Raw genomic sequence first — 23,366 nt, 5'->3', positions numbered from 1 at the left:
TCTGTCTCCCTCTCTCTCTCTCACACACACGTACACACACGTACACATGTACACAGTCACTGTCACATCATGAACCCTTTATTTCTGATATAACGCACATGCAACGCATTGCCTTTAATAAAAGAAGCAAACGAAGGGCCGGCATTTGTGATGTAAACTGAGGACAGAGGTTAGAATTTGCTTAATGAGATGAAAGTACTGCTGTGGTTTTTTGTTAAATGTCCCAGTCAAGAACGTGTGTGTGTGTGTGTGTGTGTGTGTCAGTGATATGTGTATGCTTGTCTGGTGCACTGTTGTGTGCTGTGTCATTGTATACTTTGACACTCTTCTGTGGCTGCTGATCACAAGGACGTGTTGTGCAGCTACGTCATTCAGGCTGAACTCCATTATTTTAACCTCACTGAGCTTGACTAACCTCAAAGTCAAGCGTGTAGGGTAGAGGATCCATGGAGTTGTGACACATAATACAAAAAACATATTTCATAGCACTTTAATAATTATGTGCTGCATACTTAACTGATAATTAAAGTAAAGCAAGTAAAATCATTACTGCACAGATACTTTAAATTAAAAATAAATTTTGAGAAAGATGCTTTTAGCTAACCAGCGACTCTCAACTACTAATTTTACCCAGTAGGCTGCACTGTTTTAATGAATATGTCCTTTTATTGTACTGTATGTATATAAATGTCTGTTTCCATGCTTACAGCATGTCTAATACCTTCAGATATGTCAGGAAGTTTAATGAATCCTGTAGAATTACATGGATAGCATTATTGTTCATGATTAAAACCTATGCTTTAAGCCTGGGTTTTTAAAAAGAAAACAACAACAACAACAACAACAACACAGTGGTTGGAACCTGGAGCGTTGATGATATTTGATTATACATTGTTTGTCTTTGGTGACATCTAAGGTTGTTCCCACACTTTTATATCAGTACCCTGACTTTTCTGGAGTATATTACAGATTGTATGTACAGTATGTACCCGTACGGGATGAAATAAACGCACACTGGTCTGGTGACGGCAGCAGAGTGAGAAGCACATGAATGTCTGTAAATTCACGCTCAGTTATGTGTTTAAATTGATCATGAAGCGACACTAAAGCCTGACTCATTGAGACAGTGCAGCATAGCCCACAGTGGATTACTGTACAGTCTAATAAAGAGCAACAAAACATTGGTGGGATGTTTAACTTTAACTCTTTAATTAAACAATGCTTCAGGCAACATGAGGGACTTCACATACAAAATGATATTATGTTCACATTTTTGAGGTTTTTTTTTAATCCAGCTGTTAAGAGTGAACTTTAGATAGTCCTCAGATGTTGGAGCTTTGTCTCTGAGCTCTCACAGCCTTTGCTGTGTGTGGTTTTTTTTTTTTTTTTTTTTTCCTTTTTTAATTTTATGTCCCCTGTGATGCCAGAAGCCTAAATCAGAAAAGATCTTCAGTCAAGCTCTTATAGAATGACTTAATTCATACTTTACAGCACTGAGTAGTGAACAGACTGTTCTGGTTAAAAGAAAAAACAGGAATAGAAAACAAAGTACAGTAAAGGAGTGAAAGGACCTTTTTATTTACAGAGTGATCTGACTCAGATATCTGCAAAATGGCCAATGGAGCAAACTGTAACCTGACAACTTAAACTGACCTGCTAACAATGATTCAGATAAGTGATGTTACTTAAAGTGGCTGTTGCCTCTCATTTAAAATAAAAGCTGACATTCTGCGAAGAGGGTCTGCTTATGTGATAGCACAACTAAATGGCACCTAATCATAAATCTACTTCAGTGAAAGAGACTCAACCTTGTTTTAAACCCAGTTTTAGTAATATGTGTACTTGATCATATTTCTCCACTTCCATTCTTCACCAGGCCCCTTTTTTCTCTGTTTCTAACCCTCAGATGAGGCGTTTTGATTTTATATAATAACACCAGTTAAATGTGATAATTTTAATACTTCATGTTGGCGTCAGCTAAAGCCTAGCAAAATGCTAAAAATGCAAAGTTTATAACATCACTGGCCACTTCATTAGGTACAATTGTTCTGATCTGTATAATGTAAGTTAAGCTATTTCCTTTAGAAAACGGCTTGTTTGATGCATCTCTTAAAGTGGATATATTATGCTTTTACTTACTGTGTGTGTGTGTGTGTGTGTGTGTGTGTGTGTGTGTGTGTACACACTCAGTGGCCACTTTGTTAGCTACACCTTTTCAGCTGCTTGCTAAATATCCAGTGAGCAATTAGACATGCAGACATGGCCAAGACAACCTGCTGAAGTTCAAACTGAGCATCAGAATGAGGAAGAAAGGTGATTTTAGTGACTTTGAACATGGAATTATTTTTGGTGCCAAACAGGCTGGTCTGAGTATTTCACAAAATAATCATCTATTGGGATTTTCCCACCAAACCATCTGTAAAGTAATATGCTAAGATTGTTTGTTCTTTAGTTGAAAATGCCTTATTATTGCCAGAGATTAGAGGAGAATGGTAGACTGCTTTGAGCTGATATGAAGGTAGCAGTAACTCAAATAACCCATCAACAAACCAAGGTATGCAGAAGAGCATCTCTGAGCCTGAACCTTGAAGCAGAAAGGCTACGACAGCTGAAGACCACACCGGGTGCCACGCCTGTCAGAATTGGAAAAGAAAATTGGGGCCAAAGTTCACAAAAGCTTTGGTTTCTTCATCATGAAAATTAGTCTGCTGCACCTGGATGGCTTTCACAGTTGCCAGATCTGAATCCAATAGAACACCTTTTGGGATGTGGTAAAATTCTCATCGTGGATGAGTGGCCAACAAATCTGCACCAACTGTGTGATGCTGTGATACCAATATGCTAGCAAGGTAAAACTAATAGTCTCTGGTGAGTGCATGTGCATGCTAAACTGAAATTACTTTGAAGGTTCACTTATGATTTGGGTAACGAAGTAACTAAGAGTTTCTCATGTATTCCCAGTGCTATTATTATGATTTCAGTCTATATAGTAGAAATTTGTATTTTGTATACAACTGTCAAATTCACAACAGTTTTTCAGTGTTTGAATGTTAAAAATCTGACACTGCGAGCATATATAAAACTGATATGAACAGTTTCTGAGAGTTTCCATTTGTATTGTTGATGAGGAATGGACAAAGCAGTAAACTCACGATACGAATGTTTCACCTAGCAGAGTGGTTAAACCGATCACATGAGGAAATGCAAACAAATAACCGACACGCTCCACATCCCTGTCCACCCTCAGACGGCATGCCCTCTTCTTTGTCCTCAGCGTCTCGCACTCTGATCGGTCTTTCTATCCCTGCGGTTTATTCTTATATAAGAGAAGGTGGGAGAATACCTCACTCCTCCTACCAGACTTAACGTGGTGCCAGTCAAATCCCACTCTCAGCACCTTTTAAGTAATTTTTATCAGAAGAACTGGCTAAAGAATATTACATAAGATAAGCCGATGGCAGTCTGTCGCTGTGAAACCTATCTCACTTTCAGCGTTGCACAAGAGCCACGCGTGTTGTAAAACACACACGCTCGCTCACACCTTTCTGTGTACATATCCATGCAGTAGCAAATGAACAGCACACACACCCACACAGAGACAAACACAGTCACGCTTTACATAATTCTATAGGTTTGCATGCGCCTTGTTTTCTTATACCGTTGCTGCAGAGTGTTTGCTCTGCTGCTGCTGCGCTGTTAGAAAAACAGAAAATAAACATCCGCGTTTTGCATGTGACCACACACACGCGCGCGCGCGAGCGCATAAGTAACACTATACTCCCAGTTGTGTTCTTGATAGACGACAGTGACTCATCTCCTGTGTGCATCAACAGTGTGCTTATGGAGTGGGTGAGAATTGAAATGCCAGTTACTGTTCATTTAGTGTATTATTGCTATCTGCTGTATCCAAGAGACAGCAATGGTGCTTAAAAAAATTTACACTGTCAGGTGCAAAACGGAGAGCAGCTTCCATTCTGATGAAATGATTAATATTAAACCTCCATGCCTGTCTTCACTTACCACTACCTCTGTGTTTACTCTCCTCCTGCAGTCTGGCTTCAGCACTGTAATGCTCCTGACGTGTCTATGCAAATCTTGCATGTGTGCCAACATACTGTTGCTTCCATCTTTCTGACCTATTGAGTCAGCTTTATTTCAGGCGTTTATTCTTTTCACCTTTCTCTCAGTTTCTCATACATACCATCTCTCTCCCCCTTTCCTCCAGGAGAAGAACTTGGACTGGTTCCCTCGTATGAGAGCCATGTCTCTGGTGAGCAGCGAGGGAGACAACGAGCAAAATGAGATGCGGTCTCTGCAGGAGAAACTGGAGAACACTGCCAATCTGGTGGCTCAGCTCTCAGGCCAGCTGGCTGAGCTCAAAGAACAGGTAGAATGCTACTTCAGGCATTTTTCATGCTCTTGTGGAAAAGGTCTCTTCTGAGCATTGTGCTCTTTGTAACTGCTTAATAGCACAAAGTAAAACTGCGTCTTGTTCGGTAGCTGACTGCCACGCATGTGCTGTGAAGTCCACATCACATGACTCCTCGTAACACCAACAGGGGAGGAGGTCACATAAAAGACATAGCTTTAGCAGAGTCCCTATGCTCTCAGTTTATTCATGCAGATGGATTCTGCTACTGAACGCAGCACGACAGGTGACTATCACGTCAGCAGTCGACACGACTGAGAGCCGCCAGTGAGCCTCTGGCTGTTTGGATGACTAGCACCGCTGCTGCAGTGTGACTGATCACTCTCATCACCTGCCTCCTCTGCATGTGATTCCAGTCACAGGCCTGTCCTTGTTCCTCTTCTGCCTAATGTGTGAAAACAGCTCCTTATGGGGCAGAATAACACTTCACTAAAAAAAACAAAAACAACAAAAAAAGAGAACAGCTACTGTCGACCTCTGCAAGCAGTAAAGTTGGTAACATCTCGCTGTGTGCTGGGATCTCTCATGTAACCCCCAGTAACAGCTCAATATGTCTTTTATTACAGCACGGTTGAACAAAGATGGCAAGGCATTATCTTTGAATCTGTTTTGCGTCAGCTGCAGGCGGACCTATTCTAATCTAAGTTTGCCGGTTCTATTCTGACTAATAAGGAATCATAGGGTTAGCATGAATACTACTCCACCTATATGGTAAACAGAAAGTGTAGTTTACGCCACAGGAGGTGAGTGTGTTTATGGAGGGTTAGGTGAGGCCCAACCACAGCTCTGCAGTCACAAGGGAGGTCTGCAGGTCTCACACCAGATATGAACTCAAGACTGTTTCTCACTGGGAGGAAAGTTCTCCTGCAGCTCCTCCTTCATTACAACCTTTTGCTGACCTCTGCACACTATCACAGCTGAGACTCTGTGTAGGTTTATGTGTGTCGCTACTTAGCAGTGTGGCTTTCTGCACAGCCTGCTTTTTTTTCGCCCCCTTTATTTTGCATATACAGTTTACGGCTCACAGAACCCATGGACCCCATTTGTGACGTCAACACTGGAAACCACTGTAAATGTGAACCAGCATTTCTGATTCATTTACACACACGCACTTACTCTTATACATCCACTGTGCAGGTCACAGTTCTGCACACTCCCACACATGACTGTGTCCTCTAATGAAGTTTCCAAGGGACATTTTAGTTTCCAGTCATAACGGCAGTGTTGAACAAGGTTATTTTCATGCAGCCGTGCAGAAGATTACATCTCAGGCGATTTAAAATTGATAGAAGAATGTTGTAGAATAACTGTGCAACTTCTGAAATGACAAATTCAATGATTTTTGTCTAAACTAAAACAGTTTGTTCACTCTTGGAGGAGAAATCTACATGTACTGCAAGTTTATTCATTCATATATATATATATATATATATATATATATATATATATAACTGTACTACTACATTAATGGCAAGAAACCAAGTTTCTGTGTGTGCTACATACAGAATATACAAACCTTACAGCTTTTGTTTTCCTCCCCTTCTCCTCAACAGATGACAGAACAGAGGAAGAACAAACAGAGGCTCGGATTCCTGGGTCCTCCTCAGCCCAATCATCACATTCCAACTCACTGAGCGCTGCTATTGGCTCACTATAAAGCCAGAGAGAAACGCAGACACATGAACTGCAGCCTTGAGAACAACACTTGTACTCAAATGTACACCTACAATTACTGATGTCAAAATTTGCAAGGGACCAGCAAGTGTTGATGCTTAATTTTAGACATAGTGCCTTTTCTGTGACACAAAGTGACACAAACACGGCCTTATTTGGAGACAGTGTGCCTTTTGTGCCCACTCAGCCATAAGGGCCCTTGTGTACAGAAAAACTGGTCTGTCAATGATTGACCAGGCACAGCACACACCTTCCAATGTAGTGATAGCGTGCCAGACAGAAGCTGAGGGAAATGTTAAGGTAGGTTAATGGTTAAGTGCTGTCAGGCCTGTGGACAGCTGTCTTGGCCTCTGCTCCACCACTGTCATAGTGCTGATCAGCCAGCCCCACAGAGGTCAATGATTGGCTCGCAGGCTTCCAGAGGAAGAGTGTGCACACTAAGATCAAGAATTTTACCGTTTTAGATTTTTGTTGGTATTTATGAGAAAATTGTTGGTTCATAACTGGACGAGTATTTTTGCATTTTGGGAAAAAAAAGACTCATGCTGCCTTACTCGTTAACTTTTATAAATGGAACATTGCGATTGCTGAAAGTGCACTTTTTAAAATAAAAAAAAGGGTAAAAACCTTTAACTGCAAACAGTAACAGGTTGGTTTGAGGTATTATTATTATTATTATTATTATTATTATTTGAATGCTTTGTTCTGTTTAAATACGCATTCACCGCACCACTTCAGTTGCCTTTTACAGATTTCTATGTCATATATATATAAATGTGAATAAACTTATTTCCTGTGCAAAACTTTCTTGATGGTCTTAAATCATATATTGATACATCTTGACTGAAGATGGTAAGCTCACAGTTTTTTGTTACGTTATGAACATCCTTGTGTTTATAGAGATGTAAGCTAATACTGTAATTTACTGTATCTGCTCTAACATCCATCTCCTACTGTTTTATAAAGTGTCTTTTAGTGTAAATAATTTTCACTAGTCCCTCGTGAAGTGCAGTTGAGAAGTCTGCAGTTATTTTAAAGTTGCACAGATGAACACCAGACTGTGGCGTACTCCATCACTCAATGTCCTGAGACACTGTTAGCTGAAAGGCAGTGTGTAGAAAAATGTTTCAACTCTCTAGTAAAGTTCAGTTCAAATCTTCTTGTTGGAAATGGATGAGTACTCACTGTGAGCCCCTGTACACCAGTCTCAACTTACTTGTGCTCGTCCATGAGGGGGATGCAAGATGTCACGTCTTCTTTTAGATGAGCTAATATTTCGGCTCAGTTTCATGACTGTTATGACAAATTTACTTCTTCCAGCTTTGCTACACCCCTTGTATTTAAAGGGGACTAATTATGTACATTTCAAGCCCAGTATTTTTATTCTTGTGCTGTACTTGAGTAGCTATGCGTGATTCAAATTACAAAATAATCTTTATTAATTTTGCTTATATCTAAGTATAGTGCAGCCTCGTGGTTCATCGTCTGTCTGTAACAAGCTGTTTTACTTGCTTTGCCTTTAAGTTAACTTTCCACTGACTGTCTGCGCCTGGTAAAGATGTTGTCTACATTAAATGAGCCTTTGACTATGTATAATATAAGTATCCATGAATAAATATGATGGAAAATGGCAAAAAAAAAAAAAAAAAAAGCATAAGGCCTCCTTTCATTCAATACAGAATCATCATCAGATTTTTATCAAGTAGTTTATTAAGTCTGCAGCTCTTCATGTGTGAGATGAATGGCTGCCTGACCTTATAAAGTTTGCAACCATTTCCCTGAATAGTGGATTTAAGTATCTATAGTTTCAAAATGTGCAATAGCTGAATTAAATGGGTGAGCGGTGTTGAATCTGTACGCTTAGCTGTCTAGCAATCAGAGATACCAAATGTTTAATTAGATAGCCTTGTCATTTCAATCCGTCATATCGGTTAATGAATAGTTTCAAATAATCACATCCATCTAATTAGATTTATTTAAGTTTAATTCAGTACTTAAAAAATAGTTTTTAAACTACAAAAATAAAAGATTGTACAGGATTTCTAGAGCAGTAATTAACTATCAGTGAACGTGTGGTGGGAAAGCAAAATAGGTGCAATTATTCATTAATTGCACCTATTTTAACAAATTAAGCTGTAACACCTCAGCTTGGATATGTAAAAATAGTTAAAAGTAATTTGGAAAATGTTGGTGTAAAAACTAACCCCGCCAAAAGCTAAACGGTGATGGTTTTAAGAAGAAAAATATTAACGGCATTAATGAACTGAAGCATTAGCTACATTGAGCTTTGTTTCCACACATGGAAATCCCCACTGGTAATTCCACAGTCATCACTTGAGGAGGTGGTGAACTCAAACCCGTCTCTGCGTCTGTCTGTGCGTCTGTATGAAATTTGAAATGATTAACAAGTCTCAGAAAGTAAACTGGTCTCTTATCCTGTCTTGCCATTTACCCTCTGCAGAGAAGCCCATCCTTCTTGGCTTCAGTTCAGTGTTTACGCTGGCAGGCCTGCATTTGCTCCTGCTGCCTGTGACAGCCATTAAAATTAGTTCACGCAGTGCCATAATGGCGAGCAGCTGTCACTGCGCAGACAAGAAGGGTTAAGTGCAGCTTCACTGGAATGTGTTGCACTCAGAAATGGAAAGGAGGGAGAGGCTAATATCAGGACCATCACTGCTGTCTGGCAAAACTCTTGATGCTATATTGTAACACCACCGCTTCACCTTGCATCACTTCCTAAATTTGATCAGCTAATATTTATGCTGTGACCCTGGAGAGAAACCATTTAACTTTGATGTCCATTTACTATTAATGGCTAATAGCCTAGACTCTACAGTCTGCTTAACTTCATCCTTGGTGATTACCAAAGCCCTTTTAATGCACATGAGAAGTGTTTTGTTTACTTTATGAACACAACCTCAGACACATTTGGATCATCTTCAAGTCACATGCTTAGCTTTTGTGTATTCACTAGAGCAAGTAGGAAAACACCCAGATCAGTAAATATAAGGCAACATCTGAGACACCTCTGTGCCTGGAAGGCATTTTGACACCAATGCACAGAATTAATCAAGCCATATTTAGCTGGATATAAAGAGCATCTGCATGTAAAATGATCAAAAACACTTGATGTTGTTCAGTCTATTTTAGAGATGCAGAGTGCATCGTTTTCCTTCTTGTCAATACACATATTGATCTTCTGTCTTCTGCAGTTTTCTCTAAAGACTCTCAGCAGCATCAGTGGCCACCAGAGTCAGATATCAGACAATGCTTTTTTGTTGTTGTTTTGCCTGGAAAGACAAACTGACCACACAGAAAGCTGTTACCTTCCAAAGAGGTGGGTGGAAGGTCCCTCATCACACTCATTTTTATAAATAACCATGGCCTCATGACGACTGGCATGTGACTTCCTTTGTATGGCAGTGAAGTTGAGTTGTTTCTGGTCACATGATGCATTGACATCATATCACAGAAAACAAGCACATGGAGAATATTGTTTGCCGTCACACACACACACACACACACACACACACACACACACACACACACACACACACACACACACACACACACACACACACACACACACACAGAGTTGTGTATCGTGCAATATGTGTGAATAAATCATTAAACAGAATGAATAAATCATTCCTACAATAAATGACACACTGAGTTAATATTTTTTAAGTTGTGCCATAGTCTTTGAGGAAAGCCACATGTGAGCAGTCACATGTAAATTATGATCACTACATATTTTGTTAACGAACAACAAGTTTCAGTGCCTGCTTTTACGTTTTACATTATCATGATAGGCTGCCCTTCTGCCTGGATATGCTGTGGCTTGTGAATGGATGTATAGATTGGCGTAACTTGCAGGTAGCATAGGTAAAGCTTACTCTACTCTGTTTTCAGCAATAATAATACATGTTTTAATGTAAAGACCAAGTAATTATTCTGAATGCAATGTTCAGTCTTCATTTGATATCTATATACACTCATTAGACACTATTGGGCTCAGTGTGCAAGTACTAGATTAGACCCCTTTTGCCTTGAGAATTACCTTAAATATTCATGGCATAGCTTCAACAAAGTGCTAGGAACATGACTCAGTTATTGGTCCATATTGACATGATAGCGTTACACAGCTGCAGATTTGTCAACTGTACATCCCAAAGGTGCTCTATTGGATTAAGATCTAGTGACTGTGGAAGCCATTTGAGTACAGTGAATTCATTGTCATGTTCAAGAAACCAGTTTGAGATGACAATATGGTGACATGGTGCATTATCTTGCTAGAAGCAGCCATTAACAGATGGGTACACTGTGGTCATAATGGGATGGACATAGGCAGCAACAATACTCAGGAAAGCTGCAGCATTTTAATGATGCTCAGCTGGTACTAAGCGAATCAAAGTGTGCCAAAAAATGTCCCCCACACCATTACACCAACACCTGTGGAACTGCTGCCATGTGATTGGCTGATTAGACCTTTGTGTTAATAGGCAGCTCAACACTTTACCTAAAGTGCCTGGTACCTGTGTATGTAATTACAAAAAAAGGGAAACTGCAACTGCATACAGCTGACAAAAAGGTTTCTATTTGTGCCCAAATATGTTAAGACAGTCTTGAAAGAGTAACTACTGGCATTTTTTTATCCACATGAAATTAATTCATAAAATTTAAGATTTCAGTTAATTAACCTTTTATCACTGACAAAACAATGTAGGGTGTATTTGATCCAGTACTAGTTACACTCTTCCTCTGCGCATACATTTCATTCATATGGAAACTGACTCATGCTTACGTTTCCTGCTTAGCATGTTGAGATTGCAGGTAAATATTGCTAGAGTAGTAATAAATAACACAGAAACGTATTTCATTTAAAAATAAAAACCACCATTTATTTTTTTTCCCGCTTCCTAACACAGCTCAAACACTGTGAAATGATTCACCATAGGTCACTTCAGTCCAGCTGCCAGTCTGAGTCCCCCCTTTCCTCACCCCGTCTCACCCCTCCTCTCTTTGTGGCTGCAGCAGTTCCACTCCTACAGGCTGTTTGACTCATGCTGGCTGCTGGCCACCTTCCACCACAGCCCAGTTCAGTCTGAAACCAGTCTTATGAAGTGTAGCCTGCTCAGGTTATGCTACTGCACTCAGAACTGTGTGGCATTTACTTGTACCAGCTGAAAAGGACTTTGATAACGTTTTTTTTGTCAGGGGAGTGAAGTCTGTATTTAGCGAGCTGCATATGTTTAGTGGCAAAATTAATAAACTAAATGATTTTCATCAAAAAAACCCTGAAAACGAACCTCAAAATGCACATAATACAAAACAAGGCTTTAATAAAAGGGGATTTTATGCAGTAACAGTAACAATAAATAAAGCATTCATTTTAAGGTTTAAGATTCATCTTACTAATATTTGCTAATGTGTGAACAATCCTTTTTTAATTTTTGAGGCAGTTTCATTCTGTAATTGAGAATCATCGCACAAGAACTCGATGTGTTTTAGGTGTCGTGGTTATGAAATTTCTGTGAATGAGATGAAAACATAACTAACAAAAATATGAAACACAATAAGCTGCTTTTGACTTTACAACTTCTTTTCAAGGACTAAAAATTGGAAACTGGAAGTAGAACTTTACTTATATAAAATACAAAAAGCTGTTACAAAGCTGATACAACTTCCAGCATAAATACATTGAGCTGCTGCCACGTGATTGGCTGACAGAGAACAAGCCAAGGCACACAAAAAGACAAATATTCCAGTCCGCCAGAGTTAAGTCAACCTCCCTCTTGAGCTGACTGACCAGAGGCACCTCGTGAGCTTTGCCATCTTCAATTAAACTTTCTGCCACTGCTGGGTTGAGGGAGAGCCAATCTGAAGACCAGCAAAGAAGACCTGATAGCGGTGCTTCCACATGATGAAGGCACCAACGGCACAGATGAGCGCTTGGGCCAGATTGAGGAAGATCTGGATCAGGAAGTAAAGTGTGAGTGTACCGGTGATCACCTCGCAGTCACTGACTCCCTCGTAAGTGAAGGTGCGAGCTAGTAGATCTTCTTCATCGAGTATGCAGACGCAGGCTTCTACATCTTGCTCACAGATGAAGCTGCTGGTTTGCTCGTAATGGTGGGCAGCAAACGCCATGACCAGCACAGAGATGACCAGGCCAATCATGCACAGGACAAAATACAGGAGCTGTAGGGGCAGAAAGCTAGCGTGAGACCAGACACTATGAAAGCTTTCATCAGAAAACATTTTCTATCTTTTATTCAATATGTTTTTATATTCTAATCCGGCTCCCACTTTAGCCTGTTGTCTCATGATTACCCCACAGTGCCAAAACTGTAGCTTAGAAACAGACGTGCTGGCTCAGTGCCTATGGCAAATTAAGTTCAAAGAGATTACCCAGAATACTCTGACCCTAAAGGTACTGGTCCAGCTCTTAGCACGAAGGGGAGATATCACATATATTCCAGTGACCTGCAGCTACAGCCACCTCCAACCTTTAGTGGATGTCCTGTGTGAGAATACTTGCAGAGAGCATCTAAAAATACAGTTTCAAAATGTGACAGAGGCTTTGTGCTGTTTATGCAACTGCACGATTGCAATAACACTAAACCTTCATCTTAATCCACCGCTTATATAAAAGGAGCGCTCATTCGCTGGTGTATTTTGCTTTCAGTTACATGCTGCTTATAGAGTTATGCAAGTGATGAGTGGTGCTTGATTTGAAACTGCATTTATGTTAATTTTGGAACAGCTGTGAGATGGAGAGTATGGATGATTACAGGGGAGATGCATGTAAAGCAAGTGCATCAACAAGCACTCTGCTGAACAGTGTGGGCTTCACTAAACAGGTGATCGGAAAGCCCAAAGTTGAAAGTAAGGATGCTGTTGTCGTCGTCGTTGTTAAGAGTCTATGTGCTGTCCACTTTTACAGAGCACTTCAAAACTCATAGTCACGAGTGTTTTTACACAGTTAATGAGAAATAAAGTGGTCATATGAGTCCCTATCTAACAACACAGTTAACACTTAATGTGAGAACGGCTCCCTCTCCCTTTGCTCTCTCTTTGAACCACGGGCAACTGGAATTAATAAACAAGTTCACTGCAAGGCCACAGATTCTTCAGAAAGAGAGACAGTGTAGTCGCGTATTCACTGACAAAGTAAATTAACAAATTAAAACACATTTGTTTTGGTTTGAGGGCTGTTTGAAGGCCAGACAAGGAGGTTTTTTCTTCTACATAGAACTTTTGGCTAAAAAAACTACAAGAAATGACACCTGACATAAGGACATACTGTGCTGTGAAAAAATATTTGCCCATTTCCTGATCTCTTTTTTTATGTAACTGTCACACTTACATGTTTCAGATAATCAAGCAGATTTTAATATCAGACAAAGATAACCCGAGTAAACAAAAACAAAGATTTTAAATGATTGCTTATCTTATTAAAGGAAAAAAAGCTATCCAAACCTACCTGATGCTGTTTGAAAAAGTAATTGCCCCCATTGTAAAATCTTGAATTAACTATGATTAATGAATTATGTTCACCAGCCCCACCCAGGCCTGATTACAACAGACCTTTGAATCAATTAAGAAGCACAAACAGAACCTGACTGACAAAGTTTAGTAAGCTAAAAGATATCAAAACACACATGATCAAAAGAAACAGCTGAGAAACAAAGTCATTGACTCTGGAAAGGGTTACAAAACCATTTCCCAGGCTTTGGGAGTCCAGTGAACCACAATGAGAGCCATTATCATCCGAGACCAACACAACTTTTCCAGAAGGCCAAAAAAAGAACCCAAGACCTGCAGGCCTCACGTGTCTCAGTTAAAGTCAGTGTTCATGATTCAACACTAAGAAAGAGACTGGGCAAAAATGGCATCCATGGGAGAGTTCAAGCTGACCAAAAAGAACACAAGGACTTGTCTCACATTTGCCAAAAAACATGTTAATGATCCCCAAGACCTTTGGGAAAATATTCTGTGGACTGGCGAGACAAAAGTTGAACTTTCTGGAAGGTTTATGTCACGATACATCAGGCATAAAACTAGCACAGCAATTCAGAAAAAGAACATCATGACCAATGGTGGGTTAATGGTCTGGGGCTATTTGCTTCTTTATGAACTGAGTAACTTGCTGTAATTGATGGAATCAAAAAAAATTCTCTTCAGCAGAAATTTTTAAATGTTCATCAATTTGTGCTCTGAAGCTCGAGAACGCTTGAGTTGGGCAGCAGGACGATGACCCAAAACACAACAGCAAGTCCACCTCTGAATGTCTCAAAAGAAAAAAGGAAGGTTTTGAAGTGTCCTAGTCAAAGTCTGGACTCAAATCCAATTGAGACTATTCATGAATGAAAACCTTTCAAGGTGGCTGAATTAAAACAATTCTACAAAGAAGAGTGGACCAAAATTCCTCCACAGCGATGTGAAAGACTCATTGTATCAAGAGGCCAAACACTTTTTCACAGCACTATACTTTGCTGCTATGCAAGACAAATGGATAAATGAACAATGCAGTCAAATTTCAACAAGTTCAATACTGTCTCATTTAGGGATCGGCTAATATCACTAGTTTGTGAACTTAAAAATGCAAATGATCAGAATCTGTGTCTTTCTGGTGACTGAGGTACATCGATGACATTTAAAGCTACACAAAATAGACATGCTAGCATTGTTTTGTTTTTTTAACAAGCCTTTCTGCAAATTAGCAGCATTTTCTAATACAAAATACTGCTGAAGTATGCTGTCTTTACATCATTTACATATTTGAACCTGGTATGCACAGAAGACCCAGACATAAAAAAAGGATGCCCCTTCCCAGGAAACAATGATCGGCTGATTTTAATTGCTTTGAAATTCCAGCTGCATACATTGTGTGGCTAATTAAGCTGTACAATCAAGTCGCATTAATGAAAGCACTCCTCCGCTCACACGGATTCCTGCAGAGCACTTTTAAACAGGAATGCTGTTAAATGCTTTTCTCTCTATGCTTCTGACAGTTGCAGTTCCCTGAGACCAGCTTTGTACTTTAACAGGGAGTAAAATAATGTTTTCTGCAGAGGTTTTCTGTCTGAACACTAAGCCTGGTCATACTTTTGACTGATTCTACAAATCGTGGGACAATTTCAGACACTTGTTTTCGCATTAATAAGCAAATGTTTTAAGTCACCAGGCTTTCGCTAAGCTCACCTTGACAATGAATTGCTTCGATGTTCTCTCATCAGGGACATAGGTGATACAGTACAGGACAAAGCCCAGGATGGAAACTAAACACAGCTGAAACATAACAGAAAAAAAGGGTTTAGCATTATTTGGATAGACTCAGTCATCAAGGCATTAAAAACATCTACATGATTTGTGACAACATGATTTTTAAGCGCCACAAAGATCCATTTCATCCATATATATAGCATATATGAATGACTTGTAAATCATACATTTACATACAGTTTAGACCATGAATAAGAAAAAGAAATACTTTCCCCCAGGTTTTCAGAGGTGTTTCCTGGTATTACATGATTCAGCAGTAAGCTGCCATCTGATTACTTTACTCTGTCTTTCCCTTTCACTCCCCTCCTCTCTCTTTCTTGCACACAAACACACTCACACTCTATCTCTGTGTCTTCAGTGCAATTGGAGTCTTGTGACTAACGTGAGGCATCTTATTTAAATGTTTTTCTCAGGTTCTTAAGCACTCAGGATTCTCTGGAAAGTTCTTGATGACCTCAATGTTTTTCACTTGGCTGAATCTCGTGAGGATCTAACTCGGGATGTTGATGTCCAGGGATGTTTTCGAAGGCAGATGGCATCTGTGATAGGCTGGGGTAGAGCCCAGACACAAAAAACACGTTTTTTTAAACATATATCACTGAAAGGTGACCTGAAGTCTTAGCCCAAACTATAATAATAAGTAAATTTGCCTTCCCCCCTTTTTTATTACACATTTCACAAGGAAAGATGAACACTTTGTGCCTCATTGGTTATACAAGTTAAAGTGCGTGCATTTGTAACACTTCAACTTACAGTTTATCCACTTTTTACGTGTTACTCTTAACAAAGTTCACCTTTGTGAGCTGAAACCTCAAAGCTTTACAGTTTAACTGATGCTCCCAGTCAGTTACACTTCAACATTAACAAACTTTCAGTGCTTTCGTGACCTTTTTGTTAATTTCTCTTGAAATTCCACTTCTCGTCTTAACCTAAATGAAACACGCAACTTATCTTTCATTTGTTGTTTGCATCGTAAAAGTTTACTTTTGTGTGAAACTATATGTGATGTGTGCGTGTATATGTGGGGGAGACCGGATGGCAAGGATGCAGAGGTACTCAAAAAGATGTACATCATATTTGCAAATAATAATGAGGTCTTCTGACACTGTGTGGGTGTTCGTGGGTTAGTTTGGAATGCGGCATGCTGTTATTGGATGACTCATCTCATCTGTCCAGATGTTTAAGATTTCTTGGACATGCAGTGTGAACAACAGAAGGTGCAAGCTGATGCATGTGACTGAGAAATAATGGAAATGCAGGTGTATGCATTCAGGTGAATATGACAGATGGAGATTTGTTACCACATGACAATATTAGTGATTTCCCATGGCTACGGTGCCTGTCTGGCAGAGACAGCCTGGTGGGGGCCGGTGTTGACATACAGTGTGCTAAAGATGTACAACACAGGTGTGTTGCTGAGGCTCATGCAGAAGTATCAGAAACCGGAAGTTCCATGCAAACAAATGAGTGTAGCGGATGATGATAGAGCGTAAAGTATGCAGCTTACAATGATCCCAGCCCAGTGTGGAGTCTCCCTGGCCAAAAGTGAGGGACTGATAGCCAACATAAGGAAGGCCACGGCTGTGACAGCCACCCCCAACAGCAGCTGGAGCAGAGCGATGAGCAGAGGGAAACGACAGACTCTGCACTTATGGCCATCTTCTGGTGTTGGGCTCTCTTCTCTCTTCTTCTTGCCCTCCTTCTTGTCTGAGGAATCTTTCTGTGTCTGTCTCATTTCTCTTTCTGCCTTCACTTTCTTTTCCTGTGTCTCTACACGACTTTTACTCTTTGGGGTGTATGAGCCCGCCTGCGGTCTCCCTCCCTTCCCTTCCCCTCCCTGCCCTCTCTCACCATAAACACAGCTATGGCTGCTATTTGGAATCAGAGAAGGCTCTGAACTAATATGGAAAACATTTGGACTGGAATCCTAACGCGGCTCCAGTGCCACATATAGAGCAGGCAGCATACTGAGGAGGGAAGGAAGAGGAGGGATGGGAGGCAGGAAGACACAAAGGGGGATTCCAACTTACGACAATAAGATGATTTATCGTGTACTCACATTAAAAACAAAAAAGGGAAAGTACAGAGAGGGATCAGCAGGTATGAGTTAATGAACAGCCAGCACAGAGGAGGTGACACTTCATTAAAGAGCCAAGTGACTGTTTCATTCTTTGTCAGCAGTTACACAAGACAACCATATGCCGCCAGCCAGAACGTGTCACATGACTTACAGGAACGAGTAATGTGATCACAAGGCATGTGAGGGCATTACAGTGGCGCAGATTTTAGTGTTTTTGGATCATTTTAACGTTCGCAAGGGAGGAGCAGGTGTCAGTAACAGATGAACTTTATGTGGTTAAACTATAAATATGCAGTAACACATTTATATATAAAAGGTTTTTATTTCTTTTTATCCTCACGCTTCACGTGTTTATCGCGGTCAATACAGAGAACTAACGGGCTTACGAGAAACCGAGGTGTTTGAAGGGGACTGTGATCACTCATCATTTTCAGCACGTCGGACTAACAAGTCATAAAACTTTATCCCGAGACTAATAAAAGAACTGCGACGCACGTGTTTCAGCACACAGCTGGGCCGGTGCCATGGTTACTGACAACGCAGCTTTGGGGAATTGATGTACAACTAAGGTTGTCCTGTCGCACAACAACGTACATAGAGGGTGCAGGGTGCATGAAAACGCATGAGCGCACACATTTTGTGGACTTTAAAAAGCTCACACCCCCATGTTTACGCTCCGTGTTTACGCCACAATAACCTGTCTGCTGTTCAGGCTCGGTCACGTTACGTGACCGGTTCTTGTTTTTATCTCGCGGAGGCTTCTTTCCCGAAGTGCGACTATTCGTGATCAGTTTAGAAGTCTGTGTCTCGCTCCGGCAGCTCAGCGCTTGCACAGCAAACACGAGCTGTGAAGTTTTGTAGCCCATAAAACTAGATGCAAAACCGCTGCATCTGAGGATCATTATTCTACCTCGCTCCACGCGCCTGCGTCTGCTCCTTTGCATTTTGCGCACGAATCACGTTTCAGCAGCCTGGTCAAAATGGCCTGGACTTAGTCGCCATAGAAGCAGCGTCGATAGCTGCAATATTACAGACAAGGTCTAATTACCGGACTTTGTGCTGGTGCAGCCTACACGTGAGTCGGAAGCTGTTCCCAACCGGCGCGCGTGCGCTCTAACCACAGAGCCGACGGCTTTGCAAAGTGGCAGCTCAGGGAACTATAGACATCAGTCTGACGCGCAGCTCCACTGGAGGACACGCACTGTGCATTATCTGCCTCAGCCGTCCACGCGTGGGTCGTTGGAATAACAAACATTCCCAAAAGAAGCTCAGAAGAAGCAAAGAACCAGCAGAGGAGAGATGGATGAACGAATACCGCATTTACAGGACAGACAGTTCATGGAGCACGCGGATTTCTTGGGGTGAGTATCGCTTTTGGCAAACTCTGTCAAAGTATGCCTAATAAACTGTCATGATGACCTGGTGAATAATCTGACACTTTCCCCGTGTCCGTAGGGTGGATTACCCCTCACTCTACATGTGTAAATCCAAAAGAGGAATAAAGCGAGAGGATGGTGGGAAGGTGCGCGCGTTGTTTTTTTTAAAAAAAAAAATTATTATTCCAATATGTAGCTTGTTTTCACAGTTGTTCCTTAAAAATACCACAAATGATATGAAACACACTGTAACTAGTGTTATAGTGTTACTAGCGTGTTCCTGTTCTGATTAATTAAACACTCGTATTTTGTCAGCAGGACGCATACAAGTTACCACACCGGTTGATAGAGAAGAAGCGGAGAGACAGAATCAACGAATGTATAGGGCAGCTGAAGGATTTGTTACCCGAACATCTCAAGCTGTCGGTGAGATCACGAAATCATGAAAAGTTTTATACGTGCTCAGGACATGGCTTTACATGACAGAGACCTCGTAAACAGCCAAACACAACCTCTGATTTTCTCCACAGACGCTCGGGCACTTGGAGAAGGCAGTCGTCCTGGAGTTAACGCTGAAACACTTAAACGCGCTGACTGCTGTCACTGAGCAGCAGCACCAGAAGATTATTGCTTTGCAGAATGGTAAGATGAACGAACTCAATCCTCATATACATAAAGTTTTGTAAAGAAACTGCACTTCTTGACAATAATTAAATGGATATGGGTTTTTATCATTTAACTGACCGGATTTGGGGAAACTTTATTAATCTCCGTTTTTAAAATAGCAGAATTGAAGAAAGAGGAGCTAGAGTAGACTCAGCTTGGATGCTTTATTGTGTATTTCAAGATTCTTCCTATTAATACCGCATCTGTTCACTTTGTCTGAGTCGCTAGCCTCGTCTCGTCACTAGTTATGATGAGCATCTTACAGAATAATGATCTGTTACTCTTCAAACTCCTTGCTTCGCAGGAGACCGGTCGATGAAATCTTCCATTCACGCTGATCTGGATGCGTTCCACTCCGGATTCCAGGCCTGTGCCAAAGAGGTCCTGCAATACCTGAGTCAGTTTGAGAACTGGACAGCACGGGAGCAGAGGTGCGCGCAGCTGATCAACCACCTTCACAAGGTGCTGGCGCAGTTCCAGCCCGGCGCGCAGCCACTACAACACCAGCTGCCCGCCGGGGACGCACAGGATGGTCAGAAATCTGACAGCCAAGCCAACTGTGTCCCCGTCATCCAGAGGACCCAGGGTGGAGAGCTCAACGAGAATGACACAGACACGGACAGTGGATACGGGGGCGAGGCAGAAAAGAGCGATGGCAAAGATAAAGAATGTGAGCGCAATAAGGCGCAGGGACCAAAGGCAGTGAAAATCAAGCAAGAGTTCGGAGATGAGCGGGCTGCCAAAAAACCAAAGATGAGCTGGCCTGTGAACGGGGCAGGGGGCGCAGACCTCACCAGGCCCGACGTGGCGTTTATGAACTCTCTGATGGGAATAAGCAGTGTGGGACAGCAGACACCGATTTGCATGCCTTTCTACTTCATTAACCCCTCAGCCGCTGCTTCTTACATGCCTTTTTTCGACAAGAACAACATTGAAAAGTACATGTACCCTGCGGCGGCCGCCCTTGCTTCCCCTTTCCCTTGGCTATATCCCGCTCACGCCTCAGCGGCGGCGGCGGCGGCCGCTGCTGCCGCGTTCCCCGGCCTGTCTGCGCACTTTGGAGCCGCTTCTCAGTCCAAGGACTCACCCTCTCTAGACACCGACGGGTCACTCGAGGCTGACGAGGGCTCACCTGAGGAGCGCGAGGAGAGTCCCGCTAGTGACGACGGAGAGGGTGACGTAGGCGACACGTCCCACGAGAGCAAGAGTAGCTCACACGACCAGTTTTCTGGGTGTCAGAGGAGCTAATTAGTCCGTGTTACCTCTCTGCGCATTCTCGAGGAGTTTATGTATCTTCATTTTTTTAAAATAATTAGGCTAGTTTTAAACGGGGTTTCACAGGAGAGTTGCTCGTGTACAATATCTTGGCGAAAGAGAGGACAGTTGTGACGGCGCGTGCCTTTTGCACTTATGCTAGATTAAACAATCTGAATGATTATCGACAATGATTGACACTACATGGCCGTGTTGTGCTGGAGTTAGTTTTTTTATCCTCTTTGATAAACTATTTTGACATGGCAGCATTGGTGCCAAAACTTTGAGTACTGCAGCAGTGCGCAATATTCCAGTCAATGAGTCTCTTTGGATGTATGAAGTTGCAACTGACCTCTGCCAAGATTATTAATAACTTGGCTGACTCTGACTGTAAATATTATTACCTGAAAGATTCATTACCATGTAAATGTGTACTAAATGGGGCCTATAAAATGGGTGGTCCTGGAAGTGCATCTATCCCCAACTTTGCATGGGTAAGCTGGGAGGCACATTACTGTACCTCCTGAGAACTGAAACGCATCCCCCTTTCAGAACATACACAGACAGCATCTCCATCATACACAACACATATAAAAGTCTCATGTTTTAATAAAACATTTGTAATACATTCACGGGAGAGGTGTTATGCATAAATTCCTTCATTTCACTCCCACTAAAGTTACTCTGGTTTCCGTTGCTTTCTGTATCCTTGTGGCAAAAAAAGAAATAAAAAGAAGAAAGAAACAGATGTAATAAAACCATTAATGGAGAGACAAAGCCTTCATTCATAAGGATTTGCTTGACCAGCATATTGTACATCCCCTGACTGAAGCATTTCTGCACAGAGATGCAGTGACCTTCTGTACCTCCAGGAAACATTGTAGGATAGCACCTTAAAGATCTTTGATATTGAATGTACCTGTATTTTCCCAGCTGTTAAAGTTTGTATGTAGAATGGCATTGCTCTTTGAGTTACTCTTTTAAGTGCACTTTTTCTGCTTTTACCCACTCCACCCTGAAAAGTCATCTCATCATTAAAGTAAATCATTATAGTTCTCTTTGAACCTTTCTATTGTGTTGTCTTGAAATTTAAAAAAAAAAAAGATTTTGTTCCATCAATGAAAAGAGATATTGGATATTTTGTGATGATTCCATGCAGTAAAGTGGGAGTTAACCAAGTTGCCAGATTTTACAAAAAACTGATTTCTAGCTCTTTCAGGGGTTAAAATCACAATCAAGTTTGAAAACCCTGAACCCAACTACACATCAGGTCATCATCTGGGATACTGTGCTATCATCATGTAAAACCATAGTTGTTTTTTTTTTTGTTTTTTTTAAATGGTCTAAAACTGGGAAAGAAAGTCTGGTCATTTTAAGAACTTTATCCTGGCCTCTTTTTTATAAATAATTCCCACTAAGTATAGTGCTGTTCTGCTTTTTCAGATTTCTCATTGTATTTCGCCTACATGACATTGCTTTTGTAGTTTTCCTCAGCTGGGTTTTTGCCTCAGATCTGTTATCAGCTGTTCTATAAAGTGGCATGTGTGTTTGTAAATAGGTTTTTGTGAATATATCAAGAAGTATACATGTCTTTGTCAATGTTGTAGAAGTCTATGGATTTTTTTTAAAGACTTAACTGAGCAACTGTTGCACATTTCGTTAATGCTTTACACATATGCTGTTCTAAATTATTGCTGATGAGTTGTAAAATAAATATCAAAATCTGAACATTGCAGATTACTTATTATTCTACACCAGTTTTTCATGTCTTCACAGTCTTACGTGCAATAAAATCCAGCTTCGGTCATTGTCTATTAATAAGCAACAAGTACATACACGTGTAACATAGGTCACGAGAAACAATACAAAATATTGGACAGCATTAGTATAATGGGATTAATGAATAATAAAAATATTAGAAGTTCAATGGGTGGAATGTAATGCTACACATCAGCTGACAGGTCACAGCAGAGGAATGTACAGTAAGCCAAGGCTTTAAACAAAAGTCATGTGATAAAAGGGGTGATGAAGTGAGATTATAGTCTGTCTGTACAGGCTGAAGAAAAACAGGGGGCCCTCATTCCAACCTGTCAAAAGCTTTAAACAAGGTTAAAACCCGTCTTTGTTGTTGCCGTTAATTGGCTTGTCGCAATATCATTTTAATATTAACATGGCATTCCAGTTTCTCACCTTCTTTTTTTTTTTTTGAAGCAATCTTGGTAACGGTATAAACAAGTTCATTATACATGTTCCATCATTGTTGATGGAATAAGACCCACACTACAAATCCAACAACAACAAAATTCAAAAAAAGTCATTATTATGGTACAAAAAAGAAAAACCCTTGAAAGTTTAGATTGTTTTTGGTGAAATGAAGTTTCACCAAAAACATACTTTTTCTAAACAGCTCATTTTCATATTCTAACATTATTCTTTTTCCTCACTGCATTCTTTTGCATGTAAACATACCCAACTCCTGAGCATTTCCCACCATGTTTGCCTCAATTACAAAGTAAATGTCTCCCCCTACTGGTGAAAAGCGGAAATACTATACAACGTAGTACAGAATCTTTTTCATTTACACCCATGGGCTGTTTTT

The 23,366-nt window shown here is 40.8% G+C and overlaps 3 protein-coding genes across 3 annotated transcripts in view; 2 read left to right on the top strand and 1 right to left on the bottom strand.

Moving 5' to 3' along the window:
• itpr2 (inositol 1,4,5-trisphosphate receptor, type 2) overlaps nt 1-6,906 on the top strand; it is a 58,314-nt gene extending 51,408 nt beyond the window's left edge. The window contains exons 56-57 of the mRNA XM_085281820.1: nt 4,226-4,387; nt 5,983-6,906. Coding sequence (XP_085137946.1) covers nt 4,226-4,387; nt 5,983-6,063 — 243 coding nt within the window. The 3' untranslated portion in view covers nt 6,064-6,906. The remainder of the gene's footprint in view (nt 1-4,225; nt 4,388-5,982) is intronic.
• Nucleotides 6,907-10,977: 4,071 nt separating this feature from the next.
• Nucleotides 10,978-17,310, bottom strand: sspn (sarcospan (Kras oncogene-associated gene)). Its single transcript, XM_085281816.1, has 3 exons — nt 16,899-17,310; nt 15,311-15,397; nt 10,978-12,304 (listed from the first exon to the last, which is right to left on the bottom strand). The coding sequence occupies exons 1-3, from the start codon at nt 17,124-17,126 to the stop codon at nt 11,945-11,947; spliced, it is 675 nt and encodes a 224-aa protein (XP_085137942.1). The 5' UTR covers nt 17,127-17,310; the 3' UTR covers nt 10,978-11,944.
• Nucleotides 17,311-17,747: 437 nt separating this feature from the next.
• Nucleotides 17,748-22,495, top strand: bhlhe41 (basic helix-loop-helix family, member e41). Its single transcript, XM_085281815.1, has 5 exons — nt 17,748-18,832; nt 18,927-18,993; nt 19,166-19,273; nt 19,378-19,489; nt 19,818-22,495. The coding sequence occupies exons 1-5, from the start codon at nt 18,771-18,773 to the stop codon at nt 20,759-20,761; spliced, it is 1,293 nt and encodes a 430-aa protein (XP_085137941.1). The 5' UTR covers nt 17,748-18,770; the 3' UTR covers nt 20,762-22,495.
• Nucleotides 22,496-23,366: the final 871 nt, after the last annotated feature.

Source organism: Mchenga conophoros, linkage group LG7, assembly GCF_057382185.1.
Source record: "Mchenga conophoros isolate Kocher_MC1m ecotype Shallow Benthic linkage group LG7, M_conophoros_male_GT1.1, whole genome shotgun sequence".
Lineage (NCBI taxonomy): Eukaryota > Metazoa > Chordata > Actinopteri > Cichliformes > Cichlidae > Mchenga > Mchenga conophoros.
This window is presented reverse-complemented; position numbering and strand designations above follow the sequence as displayed.

What these genes read in the sequence shown, in the direction of transcription:
- bhlhe41 (XM_085281815.1), top strand. Translation starts at nt 18,771, where the DNA reads ATGGATGAACGAATACCGCATTTACAGGACAGACAGTTCATGGAGCAC. An exon ending in AGCGAGAGGATGGTGGGAAG is followed by an intron (nt 18,994 to 19,165) that starts GTGCGCGCGTTG and finishes TTTTGTCAGCAG; the next exon opens with GACGCATACAAGTTACCACA. An exon ending in CCGAACATCTCAAGCTGTCG is followed by an intron (nt 19,274 to 19,377) that starts GTGAGATCACGA and finishes TTTTCTCCACAG; the next exon opens with ACGCTCGGGCACTTGGAGAA.
- sspn (XM_085281816.1), bottom strand. Translation starts at nt 17,126, where the DNA reads ATGAGACAGACACAGAAAGATTCCTCAGACAAGAAGGAGGGCAAGAAG. An exon ending in CACACTGGGCTGGGATCATT is followed by an intron (nt 15,398 to 16,898) that starts GTAAGCTGCATA and finishes GTTATGTTTCAG; the next exon opens with CTGTGTTTAGTTTCCATCCT. An exon ending in CGAAGCAATTCATTGTCAAG is followed by an intron (nt 12,305 to 15,310) that starts GTGAGCTTAGCG and finishes CTGCCCCTACAG; the next exon opens with CTCCTGTATTTTGTCCTGTG.